The 16373-nt window shown below is 42.9% G+C and overlaps 1 protein-coding gene across 4 annotated transcripts in view; it reads right to left on the minus strand.

The window, feature by feature from the left end:
- Positions 1 to 16373, minus strand: part of LOC121571948 (trafficking protein particle complex subunit 9) — a 322870-nt gene that overhangs the window by 73700 nt on the left and 232797 nt on the right. For all 4 annotated transcript variants that reach the window (XM_041883749.2, XM_041883745.2, XM_041883747.2 and 1 more), the window contains 2 exons: positions 15800 to 15953; positions 6482 to 6572 (listed from right to left, as the gene is read on the minus strand). In XM_041883749.2, coding sequence (XP_041739683.1) covers positions 6482 to 6572; positions 15800 to 15953 — 245 coding nt within the window. The remainder of the gene's footprint in view (positions 1 to 6481; positions 6573 to 15799; positions 15954 to 16373) is intronic.

Below are 16373 nucleotides of genomic sequence, written 5' to 3' on the forward strand. Positions count from 1 at the left end.
ACCAACAGTATTTAAGTAAGTCCATCTCTCCTGAGTTATCAGTAGAGTGACAGGGCCATTGGGAGCTGAGGGACTGGAAGCCCTGTGAAAGCCTGGATCAGGATGGCATCAGGCCACACAGCTACCATGATCCTCCCAGGGGAGTCATCCTCTTCCTCCCTGCATACACTACCTCCATCCCAGCCTTACCTCTGGGTGCTGACTCAGGGACATAAGGCTGACTAGACTCTCTACCCATCCCCAGCAGAGGAGAAGACTGTCCAATCTCATGGTCAGGGGAGGGTGTGCTGTGCACCAGTCCCATCCAGCCCCACCATGGTGCTCTTCCTCCTGGCATTTGGGCTCCTGACCAGAGCCTTAAAGGCACATTATCCCCCTAGGATGTCTCCAGTGTGTACTGAGCACACAGCCGCCTGTAACCACTACAAATGGCCATCTGACTGAGGAGACACACGTGCACGCACAGAGCCAGTTCAAAAGGACCTGTCTTATTAAATTATCTCCTGCCTTTTACAGCTGCCCCACCTTATTCTCTCTCTCCCTGTTCACCTCTTTATCAACACAAACATTTGTCTTGCCATTCAAGGATTCATTTGTATTCCGTTAAGACGGGTTCCCGGTAGCAGCCTGGAAGGGCAAATTTCTCTCCCTCTCCTTGTGTTCTCTCTCGCTCACTCACTCACTCTCACTGCTTAGCTACTGCAGAGCCATATCTCAATACATGGGAGATACTGTATACAGGGCTCTGGTCAAAGGTAGTGCACTAAATATGGAATAGGGTGCCATGTGGGACGTCGGGTCAGTCAGAGCCCCAGAGAGCCCCTGAGAGCCAGAGTTGCCTGTGCTCGGTTAACTCGGCATGCAGATAGATGTCTGTTTATTTAACTCCAGTCTATTAAGCTGACGTGGAGACACCCAAGCCAAGGTGTGCCACTTTGGCTTTAATTAAATTGTCAGCAGCGGAGCAGTAATCAATGAGGCTATTTACATAACGCTACGCCAGGCCGGCTGCAGAACACATAAACCCTGCTACTGCTGCTGCTGCCACCTGGTTCCTGTTCAGAAAGATTTAAAACGCTATGAACATAGCACTATAACAGGCTGCAGAACACATAAACCCTGCTACTGCTGCTGCTACTGCCACCTGTCCCGGCTGGGCCCTGTTCAGTATGACGGAAACGTTTTGAAACAGACTGAAACAGGGAGGTACAGAGACAGATAGTAATAATATCATAATATAATATGCCATTTAGCAGACGCTTTTATCCAAAGCGACTTACAGTTTTTACGTATGGGTGGTCCCGGGGATCGAACCCACTACCCTGGCGTTACAAGCGCCATGCTCTACCAATTGAGCTACAGGGCATACAGAAGGTGGCAGAGACCAGGGCTAAAACCCCCGTCACCAGGGGGGCATATGTGGTCAAGAATGGAGAAAGCTTTCTAAAGGTGCATCCATTTCTCTCTACACTCCCCATGGATGTTGACTGGTCCTACAGGGAACACACAGCCCACTGACTGAACCCTAAAGCAACATAGTCTCTGACAGCTAGCAGTAAACAGAGTGACAAACAGCCAAACATATTTGGAGATGTATATCCCATGGCCATGTGGCAGATTAAAACAATAGTTTATGGTTAAATCCAGTTAATACGTCTCTGTTCCTTCTTACTGGTTCAATTTACCAGGATATTCTATTGCTCTCATTTAATGATATCTATCTGTCTCTTTCTATCCATTCATCTCTATCCCTCTTTCTGTGACTCATGTTTTGGAGGAGAAGACCCCTCCAGGTTTTCTGGAGTGTCAGGATCGTTTGTTATAGATAATCAGGCCGACCAGCCAGTAACCTTCTGAAAAACAATAGAAGATACACCAAGCACACCAAGGTACCTCAGATGACATTTACGCAGGGAGGGGAGTGTGTGTGTGTATGGAACACTATCTAATAAAGTACCTAGCTTTTCTGCTGCTACAGACAGGTGTGTCCAATGTTGACATCATCGCTGAAATTGTAGGCATATTTCCTATCCAGAGCAGCTGCCAAACAGACAGAAATCAATTCAGACACGTGTCCACACGATTCTTGTTGAACAAATGGTCTTGAATCAACAAATCGCTGCGTGAGGAGTCAGCCATTACACTTGCTTAGTCAGCCAATAGTATTGATGCTTTCTGCCCATGGAGAGGCCCAATAGCAGGCTATGTGGAGAGCAGGGCGGGGTGGCCAGCGTGACACTAGTGATACTGTATACTGTGGGGTCAGTAATTATTGGCACCCTTGATAAAGATGAACAAAAGAATAATAGCTCAATAATACAGATATTGAGCTATATTGTATGCTCAAATTTTATTTTATATTAATACAATTGCTCAGAGAAAGAGATTTTGTTTAAAGCGGCAATCAGCAGTTGAAACAACAACAAAGTGTACTCCCTGCCACTGTTTCGCTAAAAAGCTGAGGGATGAGCCTGGAGAAATGTAACCATCCATGATACTTGTTTTAACCATGATTTCAGGCTATTTACTACATTTAAATTGTTTACAAACATTGGAGTAAAACAAGCTTATGTTTTGGGTTCTGAAGGGGTGCGACAAATGAACCAAGCTCATGAAGAATTTATAAGTTACATTCTTCAAGAATCAATGGGTACATATCTCATTTATAAGTCTAAAAATGAATGTAGCAACTGCAGATTGCCCCTTTAACAAGTAATAATAAAAAAAATCTAAAAAAGATATACAGCACCAGACAAATGAACCAAGCTCATGAAGAATTTATAAGTTACATTCTTCAAGAATCAATGGGTACATATCTCATTTATAAGTCTAAAAATGAATGTAGCAACTGCAGATTGCCCCTTTAACAAGTAATAATAATAAAAAATCTAAAAAAGATAGGGGTCAAAATTATTGCCTCCCCTGTTTGTAATACTTTAGATCCCTCACCTTGCGAGGTTAACGACACTGAGCCTTTTTCTAAAATGTTTTATGAGATTGTAGAACACAAAAGGTTTTTGGCTAAAATGATCTGAAAAGATTCTGTATGGAGGAATGGTCTAAGAACCCTCCCAATGTGTTCTCCAATCTCATAAAACATTTCAGAAAAAGGCTCAGTGTCGTTATCCTCGCAAAGGTAGGGTGCTGGTGTATTGAAAACAGGGGTGCCAATAACCATATCTTTTTTTTAGATTTTTTAAAATTACTTATTAAACAAAATCTCTTTCTCTGAGCAATTGTATTAGTATAAAATCATATAATTTGTCATTTTTTTTGGAATTGACCAAATTATTATGTTTGTTGAGGCTCGCTAGACCAGAATGAAATCAAGATGAAAATGTTAACATAGAAGTAATGCAGTGCAGACTGTTTACCTGGCTACTTAATCCCCCTCCATACCCCACACTGAAACATCACTAATAAAGGGAGCTACCAGCCATTTAAATACACCTTACATTGCTACTCTGTAATCGGGTGGTGAACAGAATATCCTCTTCCCCGCCAAGGCATTAGAGAAAGTGACTTTAAACACTGATATAGATTATCATATCAGTGTGTTTGTTTGTGTGTGTGTGTGTGTACTCTGCTCTGTAGTAGCTAGGGTGTTGCTGCTCTGCTGCTGTCTAAAGGGGGTAATCATTTCCTAATGGTCCCTAGCTCTATGGCTGACTCCCTCACTCCCCATTCAATAATAAGGCCCTAAGCAAACAGGAATGCATAAAGACCCTTTCTGTTTCTGCCACTTTCCCCGTTTTTCCTTTATTGGAAATGTCCACAGTGAAATATTCCTGGGTTGCTACAGTATGGTAGTGTGAAGAAGTTCCATGTTGCTCGAGCTATGAAGAGAGAGACAACCACAACAACAGCGCTCATGATAAAATCAGAAGCCCTCTTTCCATTACCCATCAACCTTTGCATAACCATAAGCTCTTCGTAACTTAAATTCAGTAAATAAAAAATAAAAAAAGAGCTCTGAGGAAACGAGGATCAGCCTCATCTTGTAAACTGAGAAAGGTTTCCTGTGGAGGGAAAGACTGGCCCTGATACCTTCCATTAGACAACAAGGCCGCTTTACTGGGCTCTCTGAAAGGGCAATTTTATATGTTCACAAACAGAAGACTGACTTTACAATTGTTCCTCTCATGTGGCTGTGCAGCTGGTTTGTCGAGAGAAATACCGTGCCACGTTAGCTCCAAAGCTTTGGGGAAACTCGGCCCAGACTGGTTTATTGGGCTGTGTGAGCTAAGGAGAAGCAGGGGAGAAGGGGGCAGAGGAGCGAGACAAAGCCAGTGTAGGATCATCTGTTTATTCAGCTCAACATTAGGGGAGGAAGTAGCCAGCCGGCTCAGGGACTACATTAACAACCAGGATGGTTTAGCTTCTACAGCTCTGTTCACGTTCAGTGCCTTCACCCATACTGCAGCTAGCTAGATATAGCCTGTAAGCTATTGGAAGTCTGACTCCCTGGCAATGTCTTAGACAGTGGATAGAAAAGGCCTACACTTTCAACCCAGTTCAGAGAAAGTGTAATCTTGCTCTGCCAGCAGCATTCTACACTGCATCCCACTCCTGGCTTGCCACTGAAGCTAAGCAGGGTTGGTCCTGGTCGGTCCCTGGATGGGAGACCAGATGCTGCTGGAAGCGGTGTTGGAGGGCCAGTAGGAGGCAGTCTTTCCTCTGGTCAAAAAAAATGATCCCAATGCCACAGAGCAGTGATTGGGGCCATTGCCCTGTGCAGGGTGCCGTCTTTCGGATGGGACGTTAAACGGGTGTCCTGACTATCTGTGGTCACTAAAGATACCATGGCACTTATCGTAAGAGTAGGGGTGTTAACCCTGGTGTCCTGGCTAAATTCCCAATCTAGCCCTCATACCATCATGGTCACCTAATCATCCCCAGCTTCCAATTGGCTCATTCATCCCCCCTCCTCTCCCCTGTAACAATTTGCCAGGTTGTTTCTGTAAATGAGAATGTGTTCTCAGTCAACTTAACTGGCAAAATAAGGGTTAAATATAACAAATGTAATGATACAAGAATGAATAAATGGTGAGGATGAGTTAATGATTCTGTTGACGTATTGCTGCTCATCAATGATATCTCGGGGCAAAGTGACTTCTATCATTAGGGACACTGTCGAGACATCAGGACAAATAGTCTCTCACTAACCCAATTACACAACACCTAAACTAAGCAACAATGGAAAGCAAACAAGATATGTCTGATTCAATGGAATTAGAGTAAAGAACAGTATATTTCTTATCTCTTCTAACATGGCCACAACCTGGTAAGACAATGCTATACCCCACACTCAAAACACATAAAAGAGAAACCTTTTGTACCAAATGCTTCACGGCTAAATGCATTGCAGTATAAAAAAATACAGTATACCTAACCCTAAGCTAACAGTTAGCCAATCATGTGTCTACAGTAACAGGCTAACTTTACTGCAGCCTGTAACCACATTAAATGAATCCACCCACTCTGTGTAATGATTATTTGCTCCTGAGGGAGAACGCTTTAGAGAAGGCCCATAATTGAGACCATGATAGCATCGTTCTAACAGGCTGGGAGAAATGAACTGCATTGTAATCATAGAGGAGGACAGTGTGCGCACACACACACACACCGCCTCCCTGAAGACTGCGATGTGATGATGTGCTCTTCAAAATGACCTAAAACTTTGCACTGAAAGTAATAACTAGAAATAAAATAAGCAGAACCCCTAAATGTCAGAAGATCTGGGTCCTTTGATCAGTCAGACGGAAGCTAGTTTGGAAAATGGTTCATGAGAACAGAAGAAAAGCTGAAGATAAAATGTCCTCATCTACCACTAGATATCTGTTGTGTCACCGTAACAAACAGATGGCTCTCTTTCTGCTAAACAAGGAGACACTAAACTAACTAATGAACACACTCACTAACCTCAAAGAAAAGGCAGCACTGTTCCTCGAAAATAAACACACCCACGCACACACACTTAATAAATAAATAAAAGCTGATTATTTGAGAGGCGGTTCACAGATGGTGAGGCCCAGAGAGGGAGGGAAGCTCCTCCAAGTCTCTCCGTGGTGTCCTAGGGTGCTTCACACGTCCCCCAGCCTCTCCAGTCTGTCTCCTGACAGCTCCCAAAAATAGCCCCGCTGCCTATTATAAATGTAAATAGAAAACATGACTTGAGACCGATGTGGTGGGATTGTATGGGTTGGTGTGTTAATTGCCAGGTCTAGTGGTTTGGATTCGTTGGGTTCGGCACCCCCATAGGAACGATGGTGATTGACACTTTTGATCCAAACGGTCCAAACAGTTCATCCCTAATTCCTCATCACGATCCATGATCATAATGTCTTTGTACGGATCATTTGAGTAGGGACAAAAATACCCATACATTTCAGTTGTTTTTCATCAAAGTTAATGCCAAGCATCTCATAGATTGCACAGTGTGTGTGTGTGTGTGTGTGTGTGCTCGTGTATGTGTACTCACCCCACTGTAGAGGTGCCAGCTGCAGGTGCTCGAGGACCAACTGGTTGAGGACTCCCTCCACACTGGCCTCTCCCTGGCGACACACAGACGGGTGGGCTAGGGTTAAGGACTAAACACCGGACAGGAGGGAACTGGGGCCTCAGTGTCTCTGTTAATAGAAAGGATTCACAAGTAATAATGTTCAAACTAAGGTACACAGTACAGTGACATTTTCTCTCCCTTCAACTGGATATGAGACAAGGGCAAGTTTCTTTAGTGACAAAACTAGACTCCAGCCACTCTCTCTGCTGCCGCACAGCAAGCGGTACCGATGCATTAAGTCTGGAACCAAAATGAGCCTGAACAGCTTCTACCCCCAAGCCATAACACTGCTACATAGTTAGTTAACCAATAGCTACCCGGACTATCTGCATTGACCCTTTTTGCACGAACTATTTTGACTCATCACATACACTGCTGTTACTGTTTATTATCTATCCTGTTGCCTAGTCACTTTATCCCTACCTACAGTTGAAGTCGGAAGTTTACATACACCTTACCCAAATACATTTAAACTCAGTTTTTCACAATTCCTGACATTTAATCCTAGTAAGACTTTGCTGTCTTAGGTCAGTTAGGATCACCACATGTCAGAATGTCAGAATAATAGTAGAGAGAATGATTTATTTAAGCTTTTATTTCTTTCATCACATTCCCAGTAGGTCAGAAGTTTACATACACTCAATTAGTATTTGGTAGCATTACCTTTAAATTGTTTAACTTGGGTCAAACATTTTGGGTAGCATTCCACAAGCTTCCCACAATAAGTTGGGTGAATTTTGGCCCATTCCTCCTGACAGAGCTGGTGTAACTGAGTCAGGTTTGTAGGCCTCCTTGCTCGCACACGCTTTTTCAGTTCTGCCCACAACTTTTCTATAGGATTGAGGTCAGGGCTTTGTGATGGCCACTCCAATACCTTGACTTTGTTGTCCTTAAGCCATTTTGCCAAAACTTTGGAAGTATGCTTGGAGTCATTGTCCATTTGGAAGACCCATCTGCGACCAAGCTTTAACTTCCTGACTGATGTCTTGAGATGTTGCTTTAATATATCCACATAATTTTCCTTCCTCATGATGCCATCTATTTTGTGAAGTGCACCAGTCCCTCCTGCAGCAAAGCACCCCCACAGCATGATGCTGCGCCCCCCCACCCCGCTTCACGGTTGGGATGGTGTTCTTCGGCTTGCAAGGCACCCCCTTTTTCCTCCAAACATAACAATGGTCATTATGGCCAAACAGTTCTATTTTTTTTTCATCAGACCAGAGGACATTCCTCCAAAAAGTACGATCTTTGTCCCCATGTGCAGTTGCAAACCGTAGTCTGGCCTTTTAATGGCGGTTTTGGAGCAGTGGCTTATTTCTTGCTGAGCGGCCTTTCAGGTTATGTCGATATAGGACTCGTTTTACTGTGGATATAGATACTTTTGTACCTGTTTCCTCCAGCATCTTCACAAGGTCCTTTGCTGTTGTTCTGGGATTGATTTGCACTTTTCGCACCAAAGTACGTTCATCTCTAGGAGACAGAACGCGTCTCCTTCCTGAGCGGTATGACGGCTGTGTGGTCCCATGGTGTTTATACTTGCGTACTATTGTTTGTACAGATTAACGTGGTACCTTCAGGCGTTTGGAAATTGCTCCCAACGATGAACCAGACTTGTGGAGGTCTACAACTCTTTTTCTGAGGTCTTGGCTGATTTATTTTTATTTTCCCATGATGTCAAGCAAAGAGGCACTGAGTTTGATGGTAGGCCTTGAAATACATCCACAGGTACACCTCCAATTGACTCAAATTATGTCAATTAGCCTAGCAGAAGCTTCTAAAGCCATTACATAATTTTCTGGAATTTTCCAAGCTGTTTAAAGGCACAGTCAACTTAGTGTATGTAAACTTCTGACCCACTGGAATTGTGATACAGTGAATTATAAGTGAAATAATCTGTCTGTAAACAATTGTTGGAAAAATTACTTGTGTCATGCACAAAGTAGATGTACTTCAACCACTCCACAGAAATTTGTGGAGTTGTTGAAATACGAGTTTTAATGACTCCACCCTAAGTGTATGTAAACTTCCGACTTCAACTGTATATGTACATATATACCTCAATTACCACCCCTGCACATCGGTACTGGTACAACTTGAAACTATAGCCAAGTTATTGTTACTCATTGTGTATTTATTTATTTGTTGGATTATTTTTCTCTCTGCATTGTCAGGAAGTAAGCATTTCACTGTTACTCTACACCTGTTGTTTACGAAGCACATGACAAATACAATGTGATTTGATAACAAACTAACAAAGTGGCAAAGATACTCCGGAGAAATATGTGTGAGAGAGAGATGGAGAGAGAGAAAAAAAGAGAGGATATATGAAGTATGATTCTTCAGTGTAGCTTTAAATTGGCTGCAGCCCAGTGGTTGACAGATAAGCCTGTGGCTCCCTGGTTGCCTAGTGACTCTGTTAGGAGAGCTGAGGGCTCAAGGTGGACAGAGATTCATGGTTGGCTGGCTGGCCATTACTGTACAGTGCATGTCCTTTTATATATGTGTAAAATAAACTCTCTCTGCAGACTGCCCTAGGCTTGGAGTTAGACAATACCAGGCTAAATACAGTAGAAATACAGGAAGTGCTATTATAACAGTCTTTAGGTCAAAGGTAATTGAGACTGGCTTTTTCTTATTTTCCTCTAACCTTATTCCCAAGTGTCATATCTGAATGTTGCGATTAAGAAACATAATATCCACTCACAAATCTCATTCAGGATGATGCAATGAGAACCCTGAAAAGTAAAACTGCATTAACAACCCAAAGAGTAATAAAGATGCATTTCCTCAACCATTAGTGGAGGGAATTATGGTAATAATCATCCTTATTGTGTAATACAGTGGGGAGAACAAGTATTTGATAGGTGCAGTTAATACAGGTAATGAGTGGAGAACAGGAGGGCTTCTTAAAGAAAAACTAACAGGTCTGTGAGAGCCGGAATTCTTAATGGTTGGTAGGTGATCAAATACTTATGTCATGCAATAAAATGCAAATTAATTACTTAAAAAACATACAATGTGATTTTCTGGATTTTTGTTTTAGATTCCGTCTCTCACAGTTGAAATGTACCTATGATAAAAACTACAGACCTCTACATGCTTTGTAAGTAGTAAAACCTGCAAAATCGGCAGTGTATCAAATACTTGTTCTCCCCACTGTAGGTCTCATAAGAACTGGGATTATCTAAAAACTTCTCACATCTCAGAGAGAAAACACATTGTGTATAAAGCCTACAGAGCAGTCCTCTCCTCAGCCAAGTCGTTTTTCAAAAACGCCCACACTTCCATGTCTTCTAGCCTAGCATGGTTTCTGGGAGCAAAACCGCAACACTGCAACTCAACCTGTGACTCCAATCTGATTGGTTGGCTAAGAACCCACATTTAACTCTGCCTGTCGAGTCCTTCTGTTCCTGAACACTCAGTAACACTCATTTATCAGAGGAGATTGAGAGAACAACAAGATTATAATTGAGGTTATAACCGTTGAACCTTTCCTTGGTGACATCATACGGCTGTCTGTCGTAGCGCTGGCTAGGGAGATAATGCTGCTAATGCTGAGTACTGAGATAAAAAGAGCTGTCATAAAGACACTAGGTTGATAATAAGTTATGATATAGAAAACCTGCTCCTCTGGTCCACCACACAGCTGACAGCTTGAATAATGACTGGAATAATACTGTGCTGCTGTAACACCACATAGCGTTAAAATGACTAGAATGGACAAAGTAACACCACACAGAGTAGGGCTGATCCCAATTCTTCGACTGATCGATTGTTTGGTCGATAGGCTGTTGGTCGACCAATATCTTTTGGGGGTCGAGCAATAGCAAATATATATACAGCACCAGTCAAAGTTTGGACGCACCTACTCATTCAAGGGTTTTTATTTATTTTTACTATTTTCTACATTGTAGAATAATAGTGAAGACATCAAAACGATGAAATAACACATATGGAGTGATGTAGTAACCAAACAAGTGTTCAACAAATCAAAATATATTTTATATTTGAGATTCTGCAAATAGCCACCCTTTGCCTTGATGATAGCTTTGCACACTCTTGGCATTCTCTCAACCAGCTTCACCTGGAATGCTTTTCCAACAGTCTTGAAGGAGTTCCCACATATGCTGAGCACTTGTTGGCTGCTTTTCCTTCACTCTGCAGTCCGACTCATCCCAAACCATCTCAACTGGGTTGAGGTCGGGGGATTGTGGAGGCCAGGTCATCTGATGCAGCACTCCATCACACTGCTTCTTGGTCAAACAGCCCTTACACAGCCTGGAGGTGTGTTGGGTCATTGTCCTGTTGAAAAACAAATGATAGCAACCCCAACACCTCCTCCTCCATGCTTTACGGTGGGAACTACACATGCGGAGATCATCCGTTCACTCACACCGTGTCTCACAAAGACACGGAGGTGGGAACCAAAAATCTACAATTTGGACTCTAGACCAAAGGACACATTTCCACCGGTCTAATCCATTGCTCGTGTTTCTAGGCCCAAGCAGGTCTCTTCTTATTGGTGTCCTTTAGTAGTGGTTTCTTTGCAGCAATTCGACCATGAAGGTCTGAATCACACAGTCCCATCTGAACAGTTGATGTTGAGATGTGTCTGTTACTTGAACTCTGTGAAGCATTTATTTGGGCTGCAATTTCTGAGGCTGATAACTCTAATGAACTTATCCTCTGCAGCAGAGGTAACTCTGGGTATTCCATTCCTTCCTCATGAGAGCCAGTTTCATCATAGCGCTTGATGGTTTTTGTGACTGCACTTGAAGAAACTTTCAAAGTTCTTGACATTTTCCGTATTGACTGACCTTCATCTTAAAGTAATGATGGACTGTCGTTTCTCTTTATTTATTTGAGCTGTTCTTGCCATAATATGGACTTGGTCTTTTACCAAATAGGGCTATCTTCTGTATACCACCCCCTACCTTGTCACAACACAACTGATTGTCTCAAACGCATTAAGAAGGAAAGAAATTCCACAAATTAACTTTTAACAAGGCACACCTGTTAATTGAAATGCATTCCAGGTGACTACTTCATGAAGCTGGTTGAGAGAATGCCAAGAGTGTGCAAAGCTGTCATAAAGGCAAAGGGTGGCTATTTGAAGAATCTCAAATATAAAATATATTTTGATTTGTTGAACACATTTTTGGTTACTACATGATTCCATATGTGTTATTTCATAGTTTTGATGTCTTCACTATTATTATACAATGTAGAAATAGTAAAAATAAAGAAAAACCCTTGAATGAGTAGGTGCGTCTAAACTTTTGACTGGTACTGTATATTTAGCTGATATTATTAAAGAACAGACATTTACATTGACATTTTAGTCATTTAGCAGACGCTCTTATCCAGAGCGATTTACAGTTAGTGAGTGCATACATTTTAATACTGGCCCCCCGTGGGAAACGAACCCACAACCCTGGCATTGCAAACGCCATGCTCTACCAACTGCTACATCCCTGCCGGCCATTCCCTCCCCTACCCTGGACGACGCTGGGCCAATTGTGCGCCGCCCCATGGGTCTCCCGGTCGCAGCCGGCTACGACAGAGCCTGGATTCGAACCAGGATCTCTAGTGGCACAGCTAGCACTGCGATGCAGTGCCTTAGACCACTGTGCCACTCGGGAGTTAAGATAGATTTTTTTTCGGGGACAGCCCTAACAGAGTTAGAATGACTAGACAGACAAAGTAACACCATAGCGTTAAAATGACTAGAATGGACAAACTCTCCTCAGACAGAATGTGAAACTTTGCTATTTTGCTATACAGCATGGCATAATTCAAATATGGAGTGAGGAGAGGTGATATGTACAGTGGCTTGCGAAAGTATTCACACCCCTTGGCATTTTTCCTATTTTGTTGCCTTACAACCTGGAATTCAAATGGATATTTTTGGGATTTGTATCATTTGATTTACACAACATGCCTACCACTTTGAAGATGCAAAATATTTTGTATTGTGACACAAACAAGAAATAAGACAAAAAAACAGAAAACTTGAGCGTGCATAACTATTCACCCCCCAAAAAAGTCAATACTTTGTAGAGACACCTTTTGCAGCAATTATAGCTGCAAGTCTCTTGGGGTATGTCTCTATAACCTTGGCACATCTAGCCACTGGGATTTTTGCCCATTCTTCAAGGCAAAACTGCTCCAGCTCCTTCAAGTTGGATGGGTTCCGCTGGTGTACAGCAATTTTTAAGTCATACCACAAATTATCAATTGGATTGAGGTCTGGGCTTTGACTAGGCCATTCCAAGACATTTAAATGTTTCCCCTTAAACCACTTGAGTGTTGCTTTAGCAGTATGCTTAGGGTCATTGTCCTGCTGGAAGGTGAACCTCCGTCCAAGTCTCAAATCTCTGGAAGACTGAAACAGGTTTCCTCAAGAATTTCCCTGTGTTTAGCGCCATCCATCATTCCTTCAATTCTGACCAGGTTCCCAGTCCCTGCCGATGAAAAACATCCCCACAGTATGATGCTGCCACCACCATGCTTCACTGTGGGGATGGTGTTCTCGGGGTGATGAGAGGTGTTGGGTTTGTGTCAGACATAGCGTAGCTTTTTGATGGCCAAAAAGCTTTAAAAAAATCTCATTTGACCAGAGTACCTTCTTCCATATGTTTGGGGAGTCTCCCACATGCCTTTTGGTGAACACCAAATGTGTTTGCTTATTTTTTTCTTTAAGCAATGGCTTTTTTCTGGCCACTCTTCCGTAAAGCCCAGCTCTGTGGAGTGTACGGCTTAAAGTGGTCCTATGGACAGATACTCCAATCTCCGCTGTGGAGCTTTGCAGCTCTTTCAGGGTTATCTTTGGTCTCTTTGTTGCCTCTCTGATTAATGCCCTCCTTGCCTGGGCCGTGAGTATTGGTGGGCGGCCCTCTCTTGGCAGGTTTGTTGTGGTGCCATATTCTTTCCATTTTTTAATAATGGATTTAATGGTGCTCCATGGGATGTTCAAAGTTTTGGATATTTTTTTATAACCCAACCCTGATCTGTACTTCTCCACAACTTTGTCCCTGACCTGTTTGGAGAGCTACTTAGTCTTCATGGTGCCGCTTACTTGGTGGTGCCCCTTGCTTAGTGGTGTTGCAGACTCTGGGCCTTTCAGAACATGTGCATATATATACTGAGATCATGTGACAGATCATGTGACACTTAGATTGCACACAGGTGGACTTTATTTAACTAATTATGTGACTTCTGAAGGTAATTGGTTGCACCAGATCTTATTTAGGGGCTTCATAGCAAAGGGGGTGAATACATATGCACGCACCACTTTTCCGTTATTTATTTTTTTGAAACAAGTTATTTTTTTCATTTCACTTCACCAATTTGGACTATTTTGTGTATGTCCATTACATGAAATCCAAATAAAAATCCATTTAAATTACAGGTTGTAATGCAACAAAATAGGAAAAACGCCAAAGGGGTATAAATACTTTTGCAAGGCACTGTAGCTGCCTCCTACAAGGCATGGTGTTGAAAGCTGCAGATGTGGCACACAAACACTGTGACATTGAATCAGGCTGGAGGAAACTACAACTCCATTCTGACATCTATCCATCCACCCAACTGTCCCCAGGCCTGGCGTCACCGCGATGTGCTTGTGTCCTTGCCGTGTGGACGGGTACAGGGACAGGGGCTGGGGACAGGAATGGTTTGGTATTTGGGTTTGTTAGAGGGACTGTGCGGGTCTGAGAAGAAGCTAGTCTCTATCCTGAAGACTTGGCCGGAACTTGAAGATACACTCATTCTCTTCTGAGATGACGTCATGAAAGTAACAAGCCTTTTCTTCCTCCTCCTCCTCTTCTCTGGCTAGTTTGTTTCTCTTCAGACAGACTATATTTAGGAGACTGCCGTTATCATCAGAACAGAAACATTACACATCCATAATGAATGGGAGATACTCTATTAATGCTAGGCCAAATTGCATGGTCTGCGAAGCTGCAAGATAAGGTGTTTCTGCACAGTTCTCTTAAATCAGAACTAGGATATTAACAATGCATGTTATTATGAATAAATGCCAAGCCAAGGGTGACCCAGATAATATTAGTTGATTGCAACCCGTCTGGTCACAGTCCTAGTTTTCTATACTTAAAACCTATTTCTTTCTGCAATGTTTCAATGTTTTTCTGACATAACAATTTCAGATAACAAAAAAAAAGAATATGTTGTTTGAACAAGTGCTTGATTGGAGATGGTGTACTGTCTTTCTGAAGAGGAAGTCTACTGTCTGAACTGCTCACTAACTAGACCTGCATTATCCAGGAGAAGGTTTCAATCTCCAGCCTCAATAACATAATCACACAGCCCAGTTCAGAGCGGAGCTCTGTCATGCACAGCGCTCTCTGACTTAACAGTACCCTCTGAGAAACAACATAAGTAACATCATGTACTGCCGTCACTCCTGTACGCACGCACACTAGCACCCACCCACCCATCCACCCACACACACACATTATGTTCTTCTATCCTTGTTGGGACCTAACATTTATTTCCATTCAAAATCCTATTTTCCATAACCCCTAACCCTTACCATAACCCTAACATCAACAATAACCCAAAATCTAACCATAACCCTAACTCCTAACCCTCATTCTAATCCTAAACACTAAACTTAAAATAGCGTTTGTCCTCATGGGGACGTGAGAAATGTCCCCACGAGGGAGAATTGTCCTTGACTATTCTTTGTGAGGACTTTTGGGGATTTTAGGTCCCCACAAGGATAGAAGAACCAACCTCCCCACACACACACACACTCTGCTGCCAAATTGCTTGCAGATCAAACAAATGCACACAATCACAGGAGTGTTTATGCATTACTAAAATGGAAAATATGATGGCAAGTTCAACAGCACAGGGACTCCGATTAATAATTAATTGTACACCTCCTCCCTGTAACAACTTGACAGGCCATTCTAAACAACACTGAGTCTGTGTATTGGTAATAGCCCCCTCATTACCTAAGAGGTTCTGATGGAGCGCCCTGCCTGCATATTGACTAGGCCTGTGTCTCAAATTGTATCCTATTCCCTATATAGTGCACTACCTTTTGTTCGGGGCCCAGGGCTGCGCGCACATTTCGCTATACTTTCTCCCATCTGTCAGTGCAGTAGAAAAGGCACACACCCTAGCCAGAGGATCTCCGGATGTAGCATCCAGATGCCGTCTAATAGGGATCTGTATACATCTACCAACAACACCAACAACAAAGGATATGATGTTCCAGGTGATGCCGAGGGTGCTGTTGATCATAAAGGCCTGGGCGTGAAGCCTCTCCTCCTCCAGCAGTTTGGGGTTGGTGTAGCGCACAGCCTCCTGGTCCGGCTGGGGCAACGTGTCAAAGTCAAACTTAGCCACCTGGATCGCTATCCTAGACGGGAGGGAGAGAGGAGAGCGAAGGTTAGACACACAGGAGACAAAGACTTGGGTACTACTGAGCTATCCTAGAGGGGCAGAGCAGAGGAGGAGAGAAAAGGTTAGACACACAGGAGACAGACCCCCCAACGGCTCTGCCCCGCTAAGAGAAAAAGCGGTAGCACTTGATTCAACAACACCGTAAGTACTACTAAAGTGTTTTTGTTTGCAAATAACTGGTCTTACTCTGTGCTAGAAACTTGGCAAAGTATTTCAGCAGGCAGTCACACACTATAAAGAAGAATCCTAAAGTCTAAACTTTAATCACAGAAGGACATATTGGTCAGATGATCAGGGATCTGAGAAGTCCCTTCTATTTGGTTTGGGTTTATTGACATTTTAAACAGTCTTCCTGTGAAAACCTGAATATTTTCAG

This window comes from Coregonus clupeaformis, chromosome 8, assembly GCF_020615455.1.
Source record: "Coregonus clupeaformis isolate EN_2021a chromosome 8, ASM2061545v1, whole genome shotgun sequence".
In the NCBI taxonomy this organism is placed as follows: Eukaryota; Metazoa; Chordata; class Actinopteri; order Salmoniformes; family Salmonidae; genus Coregonus; species Coregonus clupeaformis.